The sequence below is a fragment of the Salvelinus fontinalis genome, unplaced genomic scaffold (assembly GCF_029448725.1).
Source record: "Salvelinus fontinalis isolate EN_2023a unplaced genomic scaffold, ASM2944872v1 scaffold_0711, whole genome shotgun sequence".
NCBI lineage: Eukaryota > Metazoa > Chordata > Actinopteri > Salmoniformes > Salmonidae > Salvelinus > Salvelinus fontinalis.
This window is the reverse complement of record NW_026600920.1, coordinates 1,116-23,296: the sequence shown is the minus strand read 5'-3', so window position 1 is coordinate 23,296 and position 22,181 is coordinate 1,116. Positions and strand designations below refer to the sequence as shown.

Here is a 22,181-nt window from a genome sequence, read left to right as displayed (position 1 = left end):
TATCACTGGCTATATATTATCACTGGTAATATATTATCACTGGTAATATATTATCACTGGTAATATATTATCACTGGGTATATATTATCACTGGCTATATATTATCACTGGTAATATATTATCACTGGTAATATATTATCACTGGTAATATATTATCACTGGGTATATATTATCACTGGCTATATATTACCACTGGGCATCACTGGCTAACATTGACGTTCATTATACTCATCGAAATGTACCAACTCATGGAAACAGTTCTGTTGAATGAATTGCAACTTTTATTCTGTGCTATCGTTACCTCTGTTTGCACCATGTGAGAGCGGTGCAGGCGGAGGTCAAACACACAGCCATAGACATCCACTGTTCCTATGCTGTCCAGCTGTTGAAGGACCCGGTCCAGAACCATGAACGTCCCTGTACGACCCACTCCAGCACTGAGGGAGATAGGGACGGAGAGAGAGAGAGAAAGCCAGAGAAAAGGGGAAGAGAGAGAGAGAGAGAAGTGTGATTGATGTAATTTACACAACATTTACCATTGAGATCCATGTATTTATACACTTGCGGTAAATCATATTAAAATTATTTGATATGGGTATTTAATTGAATTGGTGTGCCTCCACAGCTTCCATCCTGATTGAAGGATTTCTCCTTTGAGACACACACACACACACACACACACACACACACACACACACACACACACACACACACACACACACACACACACACACACACACACACACACACACACACACAGTAATGATAAATGATGACGATCCATCACAATCCATCACCCAGGACGCTGCACATAATAGCCGTCCAGCTGGATGATGTGCTTCACTGGAACATAGTTCACCACGTGCTTCACTGAAACACAGTACACCACGTGCTTCACTGAAACACAGTACACCACGTGCTTCACTGAAACACAGTACACCACGTGCTTCACTGAAACACAGTACACCACGTGCTTCACTGAAACACAGTACACCACGTGCTTCACTGAAACACAGTACACCACGTGCTTCACTGAAACACAGTACACCACGTGCTTCACTGAAACACAGTACACCACGTGCTTCAGTGAAACACAGTACACCACGTGCTTCACTGAAACACAGTACACCACGTGCTTCACTAAAGCACAGTACACCATGTGCTTCACTGAAACACAGTACACCACGTGCTTCACTGAAACACAGTACACCACGTCCTTCACTGAAACACAGTACACCACGTGCTTCACTGAAACACAGTACACCACATGCTTCACTGAAACACAGTACACCACGTCCTTCACTGAAACACAGTACACCACGTGCTTCACTGAAACACAGTACACCACGTCCTTCACTGAAACACAGTACACCACGTGCTTCACTGAAACACAGTACACCACGTCCTTCACTGAAACACAGTACACCACGTGCTTCACTGAAACACAGTACACCAGTACTAACAGAGTTTTCTCTCCACTTTGACGGCACAACTAACATCTGGTACATAAGCGGGAGCTGGTCAGGGTCAGGAGTTCACTGGTCGAGGCTCTAGACGTCACCAACAGTGATGGAATGGCAGACTCCTGTAGCTGAGAGCGATACCCGCGTCGGGAGAAAGAGTCACCGCCAAGTAATGGGCTGTCCTCTGGCAGAAAAACGACCCTTACTTACTTCTCCTTGCTGTAAAGTGTGTTGTGGCTTAACGACCCTTACTTACTTCTCCTTCCTGTAAAGTGTGTTGTGGCTTAACGACCCTTATTTACTTCTCCTTCCTGTAAAGTGTGTTGTGGCTAAACGACCCTTACTTACTTCTCCTTCCTGTAAAGTGTGTTGTGGCTTAACGACCCTTACTTACTTCTCCTTGCTGTAAAGTGTGTTGTGGCTTAACGACCCTTATTTACTTCTCCTTGCTGTAAAGTGTGTTGTGGCTTAACGACCCTTATTTACTTCTCCTTCCTGTAAAGTGTGTTGTGGCTTAACGACCCTTACTTACTTCTCCTTCCTGTAAAGTGTGTTGTGGCTTATCAACCCTTAATTACTTCTCCTTCCTGTAAAGTGTGTTGTGGCTTAACGACCCTTATTTACTTCTCCTTCCTGTAAAGTGTGTTGTGGCTTATCGACCCTTACTTCTCCTTTCTGTAAAGTGTGTTGTGGCTTATCGACCCTTACTTCTCCTTTCTGTAAAGTGTGTTGTGGCTTAACGACCCTTACTTACTTCTCCTTGCTGTAAAGTGTGTTGTGGCTTAACGACCCTTACTTACTTCTCCTTGCTGTAAAGTGTGTTGTGGCTTAACGACCCTTACTTACTTCTCCTTCCTGTAAAGTGTGTTGTGGCTTAACGACCCTTACTTACTTCTCCTTCCTGTAAAGTGTGTTGTGGCTTAACGACCCTTACTTACTTCTCCTTCCTGTAAAGTGTGTTGTGGCTTAACGACCCTTACTTACTTCTCCTTTCTGTAAAGTGTGTTGTGGCTTAACGACCCTTACTTACTTCTCCTTCCTGTAAAGTGTGTTGTGGCTTATCGACCCTTACTTACTTCTCCTTCCTGTAAAGTGTGTTGTTGCCTAACGACCCTTATTTACTTCTCCTTCCTGTAAAGTGTGTTGTGGCTTAACGACCCTTACTTACTTCTCCTTTCTGTAAAGTGTGTTGTGGCTTAACGACCCTTACTTACTTCTCCTTCCTGTAAAGTGTGTTGTGGCTTAACGACCCTTATTTACTTCTCCTTCCTGTAAAGTGTGTTGTGGCTTATCTGTGAACTTTACATTCCTGTTGATCTGATCCTGAAGGAGTATAGATCACCATCAGCCAGGTTCATCTCATTTCTGTCTATATAGAGCTGAGGGTGGTCCAGTTCACCATCAGCCAGGTTCATCTCATTTCTGTCTATATAGAGCTGAGGGTGGTCCAGTTCACCATCAGCCAGGTTCATCTCATTTCTGTCTATATAGAGTTGAGGGTGGTCCAGTTCACCATCAGCCAGGTTCATCTCATTTCTGTCTATATTGAGCTGAGGGTGGTCCAGTTCACCATCAGCCAGGTTCATACATTAAAAACCAAAGTCTATCAGAATTCCAGTCATTCCAATAAATTGTATACCCCTTGGTCTTCAGGAATAGGACTTGGAAATATGGAAGTATAGATCAGCCTAGTTGTTTAACCTGAGGCCAAACATTCCCTCATTGTGAAAAGTAACTAAGGACAGAGGAAGTGTCAAACACCCTGCTTATCGATCAAAACGAAGGACTTATTAGCCAGCCCTACTCTGTCGTTGATGATTTTTCATGGGGGGACTGATTAGGCTCATTGATTTGAAAAATAAATGCTGCTCTCATGAATTGGCATGCTTTGAGCACTACTGAAAAGTGCCATTTACATGTGATTAATGAATGGCATATGCTGCATTTGCTACAGGCCTGTTGTTGAACTTTTAGTTGGTGACACTTTGATATATTGATAATATGCAGCTGTTTAAAGGGCAAATCCACAGATGAAACAATAACAAAATGGACACCCCACATCTCCTTTGGTAAAAAGCTGAGGGAGGGGCCTGGAGAAATGTAACCACTCTCAGATTAATATACAGAGTTGTGGATGCAAGGACTGACCATCCGTAATATCAACATGATTGTTTTAACCATGTTATGAGGCTGTACAGTGTTTGTTTACATTTACTTTGTTTACAAACATTGGAGTAAAACAAGCTTATATTTTGGGTTCTGATGGAGTGTGACAGTTGAACTAAACTCAAGAAGCATTTATAAGTTATATTCTTCAAGAATCAATGGGTATATTTATATATACATTTATAAATACAAAAAATGGATGTAGCAACTACAGATTGCCCCTTTAAGTCTATCCAAAGTGTGTGAGTTTGAGCAGGAGTCCATTACGTCTATGGATTATTATTTTTTATCAGCATGAATTAGATTGAGCAATATAATCCACACATTTATTTGATAGGCTGGGATCCGCACTATGCAGCTGTTGCCAGAGCACATTTTAAACTGGCTGTCCACTGGTTTCAAAAACAATGAATGATAGGCAGCTTAAACTTCTTGAATTCAACTATTACTGGGTTCAAATACACATTTAGATTTGTGAACAGACATCCACAACAACCACAATCTGTAAAGCACAAATAGCTAACTGTGAGAGCAGCAGTGTGATTCACATCAATACTCTGTGTAGACATCAATAATAAGTGATATCTGTATCGCCGTAGACTACACCACTGCTGTCATCCTTACCTCCAAGCGTTTATTCAAGTTGGAAAGTCTTTGGATGCCGACAGGAGTCGCACCATTGGAAGACACACCTTGGACTGTAGCCTACAAAAGCCTATTCCTGCTCTTTTCCCACAATCCATCAAACCCATGTGGTGTGTCATCATAGTGGTCTATGACTTGTGGTCAGACTCGCTCAGGCGGAACAAACGTAACTTACGCCTTTTTTCAATGCTGATTTGAATGTCATTGAGAAAACAGAGAAGTGTCAAATATTTATTTTTCTCGCAAACATCTTTTTTTAAATTTAAAAGTAATCCTCGAAGTAATCATCAAGTTTTTTAAAAGTATCTGATTACAATATTTTAGCTGGTAATGGATTACAGTTACTGTTTTTTTTGTAATCCCTTACATGTAATCTGTTACTCCCCAACCCTGCGAGGGGACTAGTCTAATGTATGGAGCTGATCAGTTATTAATGGGCCTCACTACATTTTCTCAGTCACGCTGCTTGTCTTTTCTTTGACTCATGTCTGCCAAGGGGGAAACTCTTTCTGATGGGAGACGAACCCTCTGACTCCGCTAAGTTTACATCTACACTGGCATCGTTTCCTGAGTTTGAACACACACACACACACACACACACACACACACACACACACACACACACACACACACACACACACACACACACACACACACACACACACACACACACACACACACACACACACACACACACACACACACACACACACACACACACACGCACACAAACGCACAAACACACACAAACACACAACCTCCCCTTCCACACACTCCGATGTGGCCCTTACACCTACCTGCAGTGAACAACTGTGGCTCCAGTGCTGGGGGCTCTGTCGATGTAGTCCCTGACGGTCCGTACGAACTCGATGAGGGACTGGGTGGTCTCGGGGACCCCGTGGTCTGGCCACACCGTGTAGTGGAAGTGTCTCACCACCCGAGGGAAGCTGGGACGACCCTCCTGAAGAGACACAGATGAGGGATGTTCAGGACAGGAAATGCAGAGTATTTCCCTCTTGGGGGCTCCCGAGTGGCGCAGCGGTCTAAGGTACTGTATCTCAGTGCAAGAGGTGTCACTACAGTCCCCGGTTTGAATCTAGGCTGAATCACATCCGGCCGTGATTGGGAGTCCCATAGGGCGGCGCACAATTGGCCCAGCGTCGTCCCGGGTTTGGCCGGGGGTAGACCGTCATTGTAAATAAGAATTTGTTCTTAAATGACTTACCTGGTTAAAGAAAAGGTTAAATAAAATATAAATACATTTTTTTTTAAATAAAGTCGGACCTCCACACCAGGTCTAGAATGTACTTTGTAGATCAGGATCTAAGCGATTAGAGGATTGAACAGTTTTTATGTCTTGGTACTGATGGTTTATATAAAAACAGGTCGTCCTAGTGAACTGAAAGCTCTTCAGTTGGGCTACAGCTTTCAATAGAGTGACAGTAACAGAGAAGCTGCCATATTATCTGAGGTGATTGTTACTGAGGTGATTGTTACTGAGATGATTGTTTCTGAGGTGATTGTTACTGAGGTGATTGTTACTGGGGTGATTGTTACTGGGGTGATTGTTACTGGGGTGAATGTTACTGAGGTGATTGTTACTGAGGTGATTGTTTCTGAGGTGATTGTTTCTGAGGTGATTGTTTCTGAGGTGATTGTTTCTGAGGTGATTGTTTCTGAGGTGATTGTTACTGAGGTGATTGTTACTGAGGTGATTGTTACTGAGGTGATTGTCACTGAGGTGAATGTCACTGAGGTGAATGTCACTGAGGTGATTGTCACTGAGGTGATTGTTACTGAGGTGATTGTTTCTGAGGTGATTGTTTCTGAGGTGATTGTTACTGAGGTGATTGTTACTGAGGTGATTGTTTCTGAGGTGATTGTTACTGAGGTGATTGTTACTGAGGTGATTGTTACTGAGGTGATTGTTACTGAGGTGATTGTTTCTGAGGTGATTGTTTCTGAGGTGATTGTTACTCACATAGCTGATCTTGAACTCCCTGATTGTCCATTCAGCCAGGACAGACTCAGACAGCATTTGAACCACCAGGTCTCCATAGTACAGAGGCTCCCGGTCAGCCGGCCAGTAGTGGTCACACTTCACCTGGACGGGGACAACAATACCACGCTTAGACCATTACATCTCTTGATTTGTTCACTGACTGACTGACTGGTTGATTAAGGGATTGAGTTATTTATCGAATAGTTCGTTCATTTATTCATTTGTTTGTTTTTCCGTTCGTTCGTTTGTCCATCCATCTATCCCCATTCATTCATCCCTCTATCCATCCAAAATGTCCCACTCAAAGTAAATTCCAATAATATCAGACTTTTTATGTCTAATCAAATCAAGGGGGGGGGGGGGGTCAATACAAATAGTCTGTGTGGCCATTTGATGAATTGTTCAGCAGTCTTATGGCTTGGGGGTGGAAGTTGTTAAGGAGCCTTTTGGACCTAGACTTGGCGCTCTGGTACCGCTTGCCGTGCGGTAGCAGAGAGAACGGTCTATGACTTGGGTGACTGGAGTATTTGACAATTTTTTGGGGGCTTTGTCTGACACCGCCTTGTGTAGAGGTCCTGGATGGCAGGAAGCTTGGCCCCAGTGATGTACTGGGCCGTACTCACTACCCTCTGTAGGGTCTTACGGTCGGATGCCGAGCAGTTGCCATACCAGGCGGTGATGCAACCGGTGAGGATGCTCTCGATGGTGCAGCTGTATTACTTTTTGAGGGTCTGGGAACCCATGCCAAATATTTTCAGTCTCCTGAGGGGGAAGAGGCGTTGTCCTGCCCTCTTCACGACTTTTTTGGTGTGTTTGAACGATGATAGTTTGTTGGTGAAGTGGACACCAAGGAACTGAAACTCTCGACCAGCTCCACTTCAGCCCCGTCGATGTGAATGAGGACGTGTTCAGTTAATCCAGTCAAGACATATGTCAAGTACTCAATGATTTAGATCACTGACCATTATCAGGGTTCTATAGGAACTATGTATTTCTCTGAGTCACTATGGAAACACATCTGTCATGCCCCCCCCCCCCCCCCCACCCCCAATCTCCGACTCACCCGTCCCTTCTCGACACACTGCGTCACCATGACGACGTTGTATACGTTGTGCTCCCACACCATCCTCCAGAAGTCGTCCTTGGTTCCGGGGAGAGGGCCTTGGGTGGCGATGTACTCACGACGGAAGTTGTTCCCCTGAAACAGACAGATAGGGATCAGTCAGTCAATCATTCAATCATGTCAAAAAGCGTATTTTGGGATGGCCTTGTAAGTTGAAACCTTATAACAGTGGAGTAAGTGTTGCAAATGCAGGTTTATGCTGAAATATGAACCTACAGCCACATCTCACACTCTAATGAGACAAAGACAGTCTGAAATATGGACCTACAGTCACATCTCACACTCTAATGAGACAAAGACAGTCTGAAATATGGACCTACAGTCACATCTCACACTCTAATGAGACAAAGACAGTCTGAAATATGGACCTACAGCCACATCTCACACTCTAATGAGACAAAGACAGTCTGAAATATGGACCTACAGCCACATCTCACACTCTGAGACAAAGACAGTCTGAAATATGGACCTACAGCCACATCTCATACTCTGAAACAAAGACAGTCTGAAATATGGACCTACAGCCACATCTCACACTCTGAGACAAAGACAGAAATATGTTCTAAGTACCTGAAGGAAAACGGCCAGGCCACACAGAGATAATACAGTTCCCTCCTGGCATTTAAAGGTAATTTGTAACATTCCAGCTGACCTGCTCTAATGACCACTGAGGGTGTGGGTCTAACAGGGGGTCCTTAGACACCCTGGTGTCTCTGTCTGATCTAGCTGAAGAGAACACACAGGGACTAACTCATTAGTGTGGAGAGAGGGAGAGAGAGAGTGTGTGTGAGAGACAGAGAGAGAGCGAGAGAGCTAGATAGAGAGAGAGAGACAGAGAGAGAGACAGAGAGAGAGAGAGAGAGAGACAGAGAGAGAGAGAGTGTGTGAGACAGAGAGAGAAGCGAGAGAGCTAGATAGAGAGAGAGAGACAGAGAGAGAGACAGAGAGAGAGCTAGATAGAGAGAGAGAGACAGAGAGAGAGACAGAGAGAGAGAGAGAGACAGAGACAGAGACAGAGAGAGACACAGAAAGACACAGAGACAGAGACAGAGAGAGACAGAGAGAGAGTGTGTGAGAGACAGCAAGAGAGCGAGACAGAGAGACAGAGCGACAGAGAGTTAGAGAGAGAGACACGGAGACAGAGACAGAGAGACATAGACAGAAACAGAGAGAGAGTGTGTGTGAGAGACAGAGAGAGAGCGTGAGACAGAGAGTTTGAGAGAGACACACAGAGAGACAGAGACATAGACAGAGAGAGAAAGAGACAGAGTGTGTGTGTGCTAATGATAACCTCTACCGTACCCCGTACTGGGCAGCCCCCCTGAAGCTCACACTGAGACCAATTACTGGATGATTGACACAAGTCACATAACTACTGTACCTTCCTAATCGGTGCCCACCAAACCAACCCCCAGTGACACACAGTAATCCTATATGTTTTTAAGCAATCAGGTGTGATATGTGATATGTATAGGTGTGATATGTGTAGGTGTGATATGTGATATGTATAGATGTGATATGTATAGATGTGATATGTATAGATGTGATATGTGATATGTATAGGTGTGATATGTGTAGGTATGATATGTGATATGTATAGGTGTGATATGTATAGGTGTGATATGTATAGGTGTGATATGTCCTTGAAGGTAAAGACATGATCTGGGACTTTGGTGACTGCTAAGTGTTTTTGAAAGCTCCCTCTTTGGGCTGGATGTGTCCATGTGTAGTTCATACATGCAGAATCTACAATGAGCAGAGTTACTGTTTTACCTCAATTAGCCGTGAAACCCCTAGATTGAAAGCCACTATTTACTGGAAGCTGTGCGCCGCCATTTTCACTACATTTCCCCCCACGTGGGCCTCTAGCAAATCAAGTCAATGAGTTTCAGCCCCTCGACATTTGAGTGAAAACCAGCAAGATGTAGACACAGCAGAGAGAGAGAGAGAGAGAGAGAGAGAGAGAGAGAGAGAGAGAGAGAGAGAGAGAGAGAGAGAGAGAGAGAGACAGAGAGAGAGACAGAGAGAGAGACAGAGAGAGAGACAGAGAGAGAGACAGAGAGAGAGACAGAGAGAGACAGAGACAGAGACAGAGACAGAGACAGAGACAGAGAGAGAGAGAGAGAGAGAGAGAGAGAGAGAGAGAGAGAGACAGAGAGACAGAGAGACAGAGAGAGAGAGAGAGAGAGAGAGACAGAGAGACAGACAGAGAGACAGAGAGACAGAGAGACAGAGAGAGAGAGAGAGAGAGAGAGAGAGAGAGAGAGAGAGACAGAGAGAGAGAGAGAGAGAGAGAGAGAGAGAGAGAGAGAGAGAGAGAGAGAGAGAGAGACAGAGAGAGAGGAGAGAGAGCAGTGACGTGGTGTACATATCTGCACATATGTGACATGATACGCTATTTTAAGGGACTACTTTCAGCTAGTGAGCTCTACTTTCAGAACTTACTGGTATGTAACTGGCATTGATAAAGTCAGAACAGGGGTCATCCTCCAGGTAGGAGAGCTTCACTCTGGTGGAATCATCTAGAACAGAGGAGAGAGGTTGTTAGAGTGACTGACTGGGCTATCCCTCTGAGCTAATGCCTCTAGGCATTGACTGAGGTCTTCAAGTCTTCAAGTGTCAGACAAACAAACTCATCACCTCAGTTACATTAAAGCTCTGGTTAAAAAAACACTGCAAAGGTCTTGGAATCTGCACAGAGGTGTTGAAGATGTTGTTGCTGCTGTGTTGTGACGCAAAATGATACTAAAGTAACGATGCTGCTTGACTTTGTATTGAGCAGTGCCAGATTGATAGGCTATACTTCCCTAATACCTTATACCAAGTAACCCCTGCTTTAAATTAATTCACAACTCTAAACGGACATCGTTTTCTATTTTTGAACGGGCAAGCTTTTTTTCCGCTCCACAATTAGGCCCCTCCAGTTGTATTACCACCTGAACAAACAGTTTTGAGACGGTGAGCTGAACCCTTTTGCCACATTAGATTATTCCGGACCAATTGAATTTAACTTTGAAAAGTAAAATGCATCCCAAACAGAGCCCTATTCCCTATATAGTGTACTACTATAGACCAGAGCCCTGTAGAAACTGGTCTAAAGTAGTGCATTATATAGGGAATAGGGCCCTGGTCTAAAGTAATCCACTATATAGGGAATAGGGCCCTGGTCTAAAGTAATCCACTATATAGGGAATAGGGCCCTGGTCTACAGTAATCCACTATATAGGGAATAGGGCCCTGGTCTCTCTCTCATTGATCCTTAGATCCACTCTGTAGGCTACTCACAGGGCAGATCCACTCTGTAGGCTACTCACAGGGCAGATCCACTCTGTAGGCTACTCACAGGGCAGATCCACTCTGTAGGCTACTCACAGGGCAGATCCACTCTGTAGGCTACTCACAGGGCAGATCCACTCTGTAGGCTACTCACAGGGCAGATCCACTCTGTAGGCTACTCACAGGGCAGATCCACTCTGTAGGCTACTCACAGGGCAGATCCACTCTGTAGGCTACTCACAGGGCAGATCCACTCTGTAGGCTACTCACAGGGCAGATCCACTCTGTAGGCTACTCACAGGGCAGATCCACTCTGTAGGCTACTCACAGGGCAGATCCACTCTGTAGGCTACTCACAGGGCAGATCCACTCTGTAGGCTACTCACAGGGCAGATCCACTCTGTAGGCTACTCACAGGGCAGATCCACTCTGTAGGCTACTCACAGGGCAGATCCACTCTGTAGGCTACTCACAGGGCAGATCCACTCTGTAGGCTACTCACAGGGCAGATCCACTCTGTAGGCTACTCACAGGGCAGATCCACTCTGTAGGACTACTCACAGGGCAGATCCACTCTGTAGGCTACTCACAGGGCAGATCCACTCTGTAGGCTACTCACAGGGCAGATCCACTCTGTAGGCTACTCACAGGGCAGATCCACTCTGTAGGCTACTCACAGGGCAGATCCACTCTGTAGGCTACTCACAGGGCAGATCCACTCTGTAGGCTACTCACAGGGCAGATCCACTCTGTAGGCTACTCACAGGGCAGATCCACTCTGTAGGCTACTCACAGGGCAGATCCACTCTGTAGGCTACTCACAGGGCAGATCCACTCTGTAGGCTACTCACAGGGCAGATCCACTCTGTAGGCTACTCACAGGGCAGATCCACTCTGTAGGCTACTCACAGGGCAGATCCACTCTGTAGGCTACTCACAGGGCAGATCCACTCTGTAGGCTACTCACAGGGCAGATCCACTCTGTAGGCTACTCACAGGGCAGATCCACTCTGTAGGCTACTCACAGGGCAGATCCACTCTGTAGGCTACTCACAGTGCAGATCCACTCTGTAGGCTACTCACAGGGCAGATCCACTCTGTAGGCTACTCACAGGGCAGATCCACTCTGTAGGCTACTCACAGGGCAGATCCACTCTGTAGGCTACTCACAGTGCAGATCCACTCTGTAGGCTACTCACAGGGCAGATCCACTCTGTAGGCTACTCACAGGGCAGATCCACTCTGTAGGCTACTCACAGGGCAGATCCACTCTGTAGGCTACTCACAGGGCAGATCCACTCTGTAGGTACTACTCACAGGGCAGATCCACTCTGTAGGCTACTCACAGGGCAGATCCACTCTGTAGGCTACTCACAGGGCAGATCCACTCTGTAGGCTACTCACAGGGCAGATCCACTCTGTAGGCTACTCACAGGGCAGATCCACTCTGTAGGCTACTCACAGGGCAGATCCACTCTGTAGGCTACTCACAGGGCAGATCCACTCTGTAGGCTACTCACAGGGCAGATCCACTCTGTAGGCTACTCACAGGGCAGATCCACTCTGTAGGCTACTCACAGGGCAGTATGTTGTTGTATCGGTTCTTGCCCCTGTTCTCTGGTAGACGGGCTGCATCCAGAGGCTGGTTACGACCCACATCCTTCAGATCCTGAGGGAGAACAGAAATAATGAATGATTTAGTGAAGCAGCTCCATGGGCCAGGGGCCTTGTAAATAAAGCACAGGAGTTTATATTGAATTGATTTATAAACTAATAATTCAAAGTTTAAAAAACGACTTTATAAATATGTTTTTTGTAGATAAAGGGGATCTCTTATCAGATAATCATTTCTGAAGTTTTTTTTTTTTTACCTCAAACTCTTCTGACAGAAGGTAGTTGGAGTCTGCCTGTAGCTTAGTGAGGTGGGATTCAAAGTGGGCTGCTTTGACGGGGCTGAGGGGGAGACACACACATCTTAGAGAAGTGATTTATGAGACTTTAAATGTAAAATCATTTATGGTACAGGATTTATTGTGATTAATTTAGGGCAGATAATAGGGACTTGTAATATTACTTGTCCGTCCTATTTAATTCAGGATTTACAGAGACAGGAGATAATGTGGATGATGTGATAGACGCACCTGGAGATGCGTCGGCTGCTGAAATAAAGAGCAGTAGAGAGTAAGATTAGACGGCTGAGTTCCCGTTAAACACATTTCCCTTTATCTTGTTCCTCCATTTTGTTACGTCGACTAAGAGATTCAGAGTGCCCTCTCTCTCCTCACACACTCATCTTGTTACAAACTCCATTTTGTTACGGCGACTAAGAGATTCAGAGTGCCCTCTCTCTCCTCACACACTCATCTTGTTACTTCCTCTCAGACCTACGCCACTCTGCTGAAATGACCTTTCAATTACATTTACTCTTTTAGTTGAACCTTTATTGAACCAGGTTGTCCCATCGAGGGCCGAAGACCTCTTTCACAAGAGAGACCTGAACATGTAATTACATTGTTTACGACAACCCTAGAAGGTTCATGAAATTACACAGCCTGTCTGTTGGTGGTGGACCGATGTTTATATACTGAGTGGTGCAGAGCCTGTCTGTTGGTGGTGGACCGATGTTTATATACTGAGTGGTGCAGAGACTGTCTGTTGGTGGTGGACCGATGTTTATATACTGAGTGGTGCAGAGCCTGTCTGTTGGTGGTGGACCGATGTTTATATACTGAGTGGTGCAGAGACTGTCTGTTGGTGGTGGACCGATGTTTACATACTGAGTGGTGCAGAGCCTGTCTGTTGGTGGTGGACCGATGTTTATATACTGAGTGGTGCAGAGACTGTCTGTTGGTGGTGGACCGATGTTTATATACTGAGTGGTGCAGAGACTGTCTGTTGGTGGTGGACCGATGTTTACATACTGAGTGGTGCAGAGCCTGTCTGTTGGTGGTGGACCGATGTTTATATACTGAGTGGTGCAGAGACTGTCTGTTGGTGGTGGACCGATGTTTATATACTGAGTGGTGCAGAGACTGTCTGTTGGTGGTGGACCGATGTTTATATACTGAGTGGTGCAGAGACAGTGTGTTGGTGGTGGACCGATGTTTATATACTGAGTGGTGCAGAGACAGTGTGTTGGTGGTGGACCGATGTTTATATACTGAGTGGTGCAGAGACAGTGTGTTGGTGGTGGACCGATGTTTATATACTGAGTGGTGCAGAGACAGTGTGTTGGTGGTGGACCGATGTTTATATACTGAGTGGTGCAGAGACTGTCTGTTGGTGGTGGACCGATGTTTATATACTGAGTGGTGCAGAGACTGTCTGTTGGTGGTGGACCGATGTTTATATACTGAGTGGTGCAGAGACAGTGTGTTGAGGGTGCAGAGACAGTGTGTTGGTGGTGGACCGATGTTTATATACTGAGTGGTGCAGAGACTGTCTGTTGGTGGTGGACCGATGTTTATATACTGAGTGGTGCAGAGCCTGTCTGTTGGTGGTGGACCGATGTTTATATACTGAGTGGTGCAGAGACTGTCTGTTGGTGGTGGACCGATGTTTATATACTGAGTGGTGCACAGCCTGTCTGTTGGTGGTGGACCGATGTTTATATACTGAGTGGTGCAGAGACTGTCTGTTGGTGGTGGACCGATGTTTATATACTGAGTGGTGCAGAGACTGTCTGTTGGTGGTGGACCGATGTTTATATACTGAGTGGTGCAGAGACTGTCTGTTGGTGGTGGACCGATGTTTATATACTGAGTGGTGCAGAGACAGTGTGTTGAGGGTGGACCGATGTTTATATACTGAGTGGTGCAGAGACAGTGTGTTGAGGGTGCAGAGACAGTGTGTTGGTGGTGGACCGATGTTTATATACTGAGTGGTGCAGAGACAGTGTGTTGGTGGTGGACCGATGTTTATATACTGAGTGGTGCAGAGACTGTGTGTTGAGGGTGGACCGATGTTTATATACTGAGTGGTGCAGAGACAGTGTGTTGAGGGTGCAGAGACTGTGTGTTGGTGGTGCAGAGACAGTGTGTTGGTGGTGCAGAGACAGTGTGTTGAGGGTGGACCGATGTTTATATACTGAGTGGTGCAGAGACAGTGTGTTGAGGGTGCAGAGACAGTGTGTTGGTGGTGGACCGATGTTTATATACTGAGTGGTGCAGAGACAGTGTGTTGGTGGTGGACCGATGTTTATATACTGAGTGGTGCAGAGACTGTGTGTTGAGGGTGGACCGATGTTTATATACTGAGTGGTGCAGAGACAGTGTGTTGAGGGTGGACCGATGTTTATATACTGAGTGGTGCAGAGACAGTGTGTTGGTGGTGCAGAGACAGTGTGTTGAGGGTGGACCGATGTTTATATACTGAGTGGTGCAGAGACTGTGTGTTGAGGGTGGACCGATGTTTATATACTGAGTGGTGCAGAGACAGTGTGTTGAGGGTGGACCGATGTTTATATACTGAGTGGTGCAGAGACAGTGTGTTGGTGGTGGACCGATGTTTATATACTGAGTGGTGCAGAGACAGTGTGTTGGTGGTGGACCGATGTTTATATACTGAGTGGTGCAGAGACAGTGTGTTGGTGGTGGACCGATGTTTATATACTGAGTGGTGCAGAGACAGTGTGTTGAGGGTGGACCGATGTTTATATACTGAGTGGTGCAGAGACAGTGTGTTGGTGGTGGACCGATGTTTATATACTGAGTGGTGCAGAGACAGTGTGTTGGTGGTGGACCGATGTTTATATACTGAGTGGTGCAGAGACAGTGTGTTGAGGGTGGACCGATGTTTATATACTGAGTGGTGCAGAGACTGTCTGTTGGTGGTGGACCGATGTTTATATACTGAGTGGTGCACAGCCTGTCTGTTGAGGGAGACAGGAGTTCACTGTGTTGTCCATCCCCTCTCAGTAGTGACTGACAACCCAGGGATCAATGATGGTAGTCCCTCCCCTGTGTCAAGGCCTGCTGACTGATGAGTGACAACCCAGGGATCAATGATGGTAGTCCCTCCCCTGTGTCAAGGCCTGCTGACTGATGAGTGACAACCCAGGGATCAATGATGGTAGTCCCTCCCTTGTGTCAAGGCCTGCTGACTGTTGAGTGACAACCCAGGGATCAATGATGGTTGTTCACCAACAGAACAGAGTAGTTTAATAATTGCATCCATTATTTCAGCACAAACACACACGCATGCACACATGAGCGCACGTACACACACACACATCTATTTTTAGAGACTGGGAGAATGACGTCTCTCTCTGTCCCTTCACTCATACTGATTAAGGTTCCCTGCGAGTGAGTGTGACGATGGACAGAAAAAACTTGGATGGCATCAGAGAGGAGAAGAGACGAGAGGAGAGACAGAGGAGGGAAGGGGAGAGCAGAGGAGAGAGAGAAGGATGGAGAGATGGAAGGATGGAGAGAGGGAAGGATGGAGAGGGAAGGATGGAGAGATGGAGAGAGGGAAGGATGGAGAGATGGAGAGATGGAAGGATGGAGAGATGGAAGGATGGAGAGATGGAGAGAGGGAAGAATGGAGAGATGGAGAGAGGGAAGGATGGAGAGATGGAAGGATGGAGAGAGGCAAGAATGGAGAGATGGAGAGAGGGAAGGATGGAGAGAGGGAAGGATGGAGAGAGGGAAGGATGGAGAGATGGAAGGATGGAGAGATGGAAGGATGGAGAGAGGGAAGGATGGAGAGATGGAAGGATGGAGAGATGGAAGGATGGAGAGATGGAAGGATGGAGAGAGGGAAGGATGGAGAGAGGGAGAGGATGGAGAGGAGGGAGAGAGGGAAGGATGGAGAGAGGGAAGGATGGAGAGAGGGAAGGATGGAGAGAGGGAAGGATGGAGAGAGGGAAGGATGGAGAGATGGAAGGATGGAGAGATGGAAGGATGGAGCGATGGAAGGATGGAGCGATGGAAGGATGGAGAGAGGGAAGGATGGGGAGAGGATGGAGAGAGGGAAGGATGGAGAGATGGAGAGATGAAAGGATGGAGAGAGGGAAGGATGGAGAGAGGATGGAGAGAGGGAAGGATGGAGAGATGAAAGGATGGAGAGAGGGAAGGATGGAGAGAGGGAAGGATGGAGAGATGGAAGGATGGAGAGATGGAAGGATGGAGAGATGGAAGGATGGAGAGATGGAAGGATGGAGAGATGGAAGGATGGAGAGATGGAGAGATGGAAGGATGGAGAGATGGAGAGATGGAAGGATGGAGAGATGGAAGGATGGAGAGAGGGAAGGATGGAGAGAGGGAAGGATGGAGAGAGGGAAGGATGGAGAGATGGAAGGATGGAGAGAGGGAAGGATGGAGAGAGGGAAGGATGGAGCGAGGGAAGGATGGAGAGATGGAAGGATGGAGAGATGGAAGGATGGGGAGAGGATGGAGAGAGGGAAGGATGGAGAGATGGAAGGATAGAGAGAGGGAAGGATGGAGAGATGGAAGGATGGGGAGAGGATGGAGAGAGGGAAGGATGGAGAGATGGAAGGATGGAGCGATGGAAGGATGGAGAGATGGAACGATGGAGAGATGGAAGGATGGAGAGAGGGAAGGATGGAGAGATGGAAGGATGGAGAGAGGGAAGGATGGGGAGAGGATGGAGAGATGGAAGGATGGAGAGATGGAAGGATGGAGCGATTGAAGGATGGAGAGATGGAGAGATGAAAGGATGGAGAGAGGGAAGTATGGAGAGATGGAAGGATGGAGAGATGGAGAGATGAAAGGATGGAGAGAGGGAAGGATGGAGAGAGGAAAGGATGGAGAGGGGAAAGGATGGAGAGGGGGAAGGATGGAGAGAGGGAAGGATGGAGAGAGGGAAGGATGGAGAGATGGAAGGATGGAGAGAGGGAAGGATGGGGAGAGGATGGAGAGATGGATGGATGGAGAGATGGAAGGATGGAGCGATGGAAGGATGGAGAGAGGGAAGTATGGAGAGAGGGAAGGATGGAGAGATGGAGAGATGAAATGATGGAGAGAGGGAAGGATGGAGAGAGGGAAGGATGGAGAGATGGAAGGATGGAGAGAGGGAAGGATGGAGAGATGGAAGGATGGAGAGATGGAAGGATGGAGAGATGGAAGGATGGAGAGATGGAAGGATGGAGAGATGGAGGGAGGGAAGGATGGAGAGAGGGAAGGATGGGGAGAGGATGGAGAGATGGCCTCAGTCTGTCATTACATGTCAAGTCAATGCACTGCTAGTCCTTCTCTCTGCTCTGATCCCCATGTCAATCACTGGGTTTAAGTCATGTATATTTCAGCAGTGCTCTCTCTGTGATCTCTTTTCTCTGTCAGTCACTAGTTGGAAGGACTAGGAGGCAGTGACTACAGTATTTGCTTGTCACTCCTTCAGTCTCAAGTAATGTCTTTCCTATAATCTTCACGACAATGCAATTACACATGAAGACAAGTTTGTTTCTCGTTGCTTCTAAACTCAAAGAGCGTACAGTTGTAATAAACAACTCTTTATGATTCAGACGTTGAAATCAGACGTTGAAATCAGACGTAAAAATCAGACGTAAAAATCAGACGTAAAAATCAGACGTTGAAATCAGACATTAAAATCAGACATTAAAATCAGACGCTGAAAGGGGTAGGGTAGCTATGCTAGCTTGGTCACTGGTGAAGGATAGCTACGCTAGCTTGGTCACTGGTGAAGGGTAGCTACGCTATCTTGGTCACTAGTGAAGGGTAGCTACGCTAGCTTGGTCACTAGTGAAGGATAGCTATGCCAGCTTGGTCACTAGTGAAGGATAGCTACGCTAGCTTGGTCACTGGTGAAGGGTAGCTACGCTATCTTGGTCACTAGTGAAGGATAGCTATGCCAGCTTGGTCACTAGTGAAGGATAGCTACGCTAGCTTGGTCACTGGTGAAGGGTAGCTACGCTATCTTGGTCACTAGTGAAGGATAGCTACGCTAGCTTGGTCACTGGTGAAGGGTAGCTACGCTAGCTTGGTCACTGGTGAAGGGTAGCTACGCTAGCTTGGTCACTGGTGAAGGATAGCTACGCTAGCTTGGTCACTGGTGAAGGATAGCTACGCTAGCTTGGTCACTGGTGAAGGATAGCTACGCTAGCTTGGTCACTGGTGAAGGATAGCTACGCTAGCTTGGTCACTGGTGAAGGGTAGTTACGCTAGCTTGGTCACTAGTGAAGGGTAGCTACGCTAGCTTGGTCACTAGTGAAGGGTAGCTACGCTAGCTTGGTCACTAGTGAAGGGTAGCTACGCTAGCTTGGTCACTGGTGAAGGGTAGCTACGCTAGCTTGGTCACTAGTGAAGGGTAGCTACGCTAGCTTGGTCACTGGGTCTGAATGGTAAATAGACCTGCATGTTATCCACCTTCCAGGGAAACTGAATGTTACGATTGCGGATGATGTCACCAAGGGGAAGCATATAAAGGGAAAAAGGATTCTGTGTGTCTCACCTTCTGACTCCAACGTACATCCCTGATGTAGGCCCCTGCTTCCACATGCTCATCCGTACCACTGGGCTCTCCTGTACTGCCCTGTGTGCACACAACCATGCAATCAATTCAACTGTAAATTAATATCTTGTTTTAACCCAGTTTGTAAAATTGTATTAGATTTGCCCGAATGGGTAGCACAACGCACAACGCACAACGCACAACGCACAACGCACAACGCACAACGCACAACACACACACACACACACACACACACACACACACACACACACACACACACACACACACACACACACACACACACACACACACACACACACACACACACACGTCTGTCCAGCAGCAAATTACTCATTCTTCAGTCATTTATATATAATTCTTAATTTCACAATCATTAGCGTGATAAATGATAGGTTCTGGACTCTATAACAAGGTTAGATATCATTGGTAGACTGAGTTTGAGGATGCTGATCATTAGAGCTCCAGCTTTCTTCCTGTATGAATAACAAACAGAAACATTATTTACTGTCTAATAGCTCAAGACACATGAAAATATACATCTACATGTGAGTTCCAGCGTTATTTTTGTTCGTGTCACCAAAGGAGTATCAAACTGTGTTAACCCACTGAGCTAAAGCCTAGGCATTATCCCAGAGAGGTAACGCAGGTCTTCAGGTCTCAGGCAAGGTGAAACATCCCAGTCCTGGACTAGACACTCACACTTTACGGACTCTCTGCCTGTAGACGAGGAGGGAGATGACGGCGATCAACATTCCGATGAGGAACATTCCAGCGCTGATGCCCTCGATGACTCCGCTGAGGGGCTCTGGGAGAGAAAACAATAACACACAAACATCCATGAATAAAACCCCTTACTGTGACAGTAACTATAGTAGTGAAACCCCTTACTGTGACAGTGACTATAGTAGTGAAACCCCTTACTGTGACAGTGACTATAGTAGTAAAACCTCTTACTGTGACAGTGACTATAGTAGTAAAACCCCTTACTGTGACTATAGTAGTAAAACCCCTTACTGTGACAGTGACTATAGTAATAAAACCCCTTACTGTGACTATAGTAATAAAACCCCTTACTGTGACTATAGTAGTGAAACCCCTTACTGTGAGAGTGACTATAGTAGTGAAACCCCTTACTGTGACAGTGACTATAGTAATAAAACCCCTTACTGTGACAGTGACTATAGTAATAAAACCCCTTACTGTGACAGTGACTATAGTAATAAAACCCCTTACTGTGACAGTGACTATAGTAGTAAAACCCCTTACTGTGACTATAGTAATAAAACCCCTTACTGTGACAGTGACTATAGTAATAAAACCCCTTACTATGACTATAGTAGTGAAACCCCTTACTGTGACAGTGACTATAGTAGTAAAACCCCTTACTGTGACAGTGACTATAGTAATAAAACCCCTTACTGTGACAGTGACTATAGTAATAAAACCCCTTACTGTGACAGTGACTATAGTAGAAACACCCCTTACTGTGACTATAGTAATAAAACCCCTTACTGTGACTATAGTAATAAAACCCCTTACTGTGACAGTGGCTATAGTAGTAAAACCCCTTACTGTGACTATAGTAATAAAACCCCTTACTGTGACAGTGACTATAGTAATAAAACCCCTTACTGTGACAGTGACTATAGTAATAAAACCCCTTACTGTGACAGTGACTATAGTAGTAAAACCCCTTACTGTGACAGTGACTATAGTAGTAAAACTCCTTACTGTGACAGTGGCTATAGTAGTAAAACCCCTTACTGTGACAGTGACTATAGTAATAAAACCCCTTACTGTGACAGTGACTATAGTAGTAAAACCCCTTACTGTGACAGTGACTATAGTAGTAAAACCCCTTACTGTGACAGTGACGATAGTAGTAAAACCCCTTACTGTGACAGTGACTATAGTAGTAAAACCCCTTACTGTGACAGTGACTATAGTAGTAAAACCCCTTACTGTGACAGTGACTATAGTAGTAAAACCCCTTACTGTGACAGTGACTATAGTAATAAAACCCCTTACTGTGACAGTGACTATAGTAGTAAAACTCCTTACTGTGACAGTGACTATAGTAGTGAAACTCCTTACTGTGACTATAGTAGTAAAACCCCTTACTGTGACAGTGACTATAGTAATAAAACCCCTTACTGTGACAGTGACTATAGTAGTAAAACCCCTTACTGTGACAGTGACTATAGTAATAAAACCCCTTACTGTGACAGTGACTATAGTAGTGAAACTCCTTACTGTGACTATAGTAGTAAAACCCCTTACTGTGACAGTGACTATAGTAATAAAACCCCTTACTGTGACAGTGACTATAGTAGTAAAACTCCTTACTGTGACTATAGTAGTAAAACCCCTTACTGTGACAGTGACTATAGTAATAAAACCCCTTACTGTGACAGTGACTATAGTAGAAAAACTCCTTACTGTGACTATAGTAGTAAAACCCCTTACTGTGACAGTGATTATAGTAATAAAACCCCTTACTGTGACTATAGTAGTGAAACCCCTAACTGTGACTATAGTAGTAAAACCCCTTACTGTGACTATAGTAGTAAAACCCCTTACAGTGACTATAGTAGTGAAACCCCTTACTGTGACTATAGTAGTAAAACCCCTTACTGTGACAGTGACTATAGTAGTAAAACTCCTTACTGTGACTATAGTAGTAAAACCCCTTACTGTGACAGTGACTATAGTAATAAAACCCCTTACTGTGACTGTAGTAGTAAAACCCCTTACTGTGACTATAGTAGTGAAACCCCCTACTGTGACTATAGTAGTAAAACCCCTTACTGTGACAGTGACTATAGTAGTAAAACCCCTTACTGTGACAGTGACTATAGTAGTAAAACTCCTTACTGTGACTAAAGCAGTAAAACCCCTTACTGTGACAGTGACTATAGTAATGAAACCCCTTACTGTGACTATAGTAGTGAAACCCCTTACTGTGACTATAGTAATAAAACCCCTTACTGTGACAGTGACTATAGTAATAAAACCCCTTACTGTGACTATAGTAATAAAACCCCTTACTGTGACA

At 45.6% G+C, this 22,181-nt stretch overlaps 1 protein-coding gene across 3 annotated transcripts in view; it reads right to left on the bottom strand.

The window, feature by feature from the left end:
* Nucleotides 1-19,980, bottom strand: part of LOC129847116 (receptor-type tyrosine-protein phosphatase beta-like) — a 32,607-nt gene extending 12,627 nt beyond the window's left edge. For 2 of the 3 annotated variants that reach the window (XR_008758381.1, XM_055914923.1), the window contains exons 1-10: nt 19,826-19,980; nt 19,106-19,186; nt 12,817-12,834; nt 12,547-12,628; nt 12,254-12,344; nt 9,845-9,921; nt 7,340-7,474; nt 6,256-6,378; nt 5,072-5,235; nt 302-437 (exon numbers count right to left, since the gene is read on the bottom strand). Coding sequence is in view for 2 of the 3 variants with exons in the window: in XM_055914923.1 (XP_055770898.1) it covers nt 302-437; nt 5,072-5,235; nt 6,256-6,378; nt 7,340-7,474; nt 9,845-9,921; nt 12,254-12,344; nt 12,547-12,628; nt 12,817-12,834; nt 19,106-19,186; nt 19,826-19,965 (1,047 nt within the window). In the remaining variant the exon portion in view is untranslated. The remainder of the gene's footprint in view (nt 1-301; nt 438-5,071; nt 5,236-6,255; nt 6,379-7,339; nt 7,475-9,844; nt 9,922-12,253; nt 12,345-12,546; nt 12,629-12,816; nt 12,835-19,105; nt 19,187-19,825) is intronic. The other variant, XM_055914925.1, reaches the window with a different exon arrangement.
* Nucleotides 19,981-22,181: the final 2,201 nt, after the last annotated feature.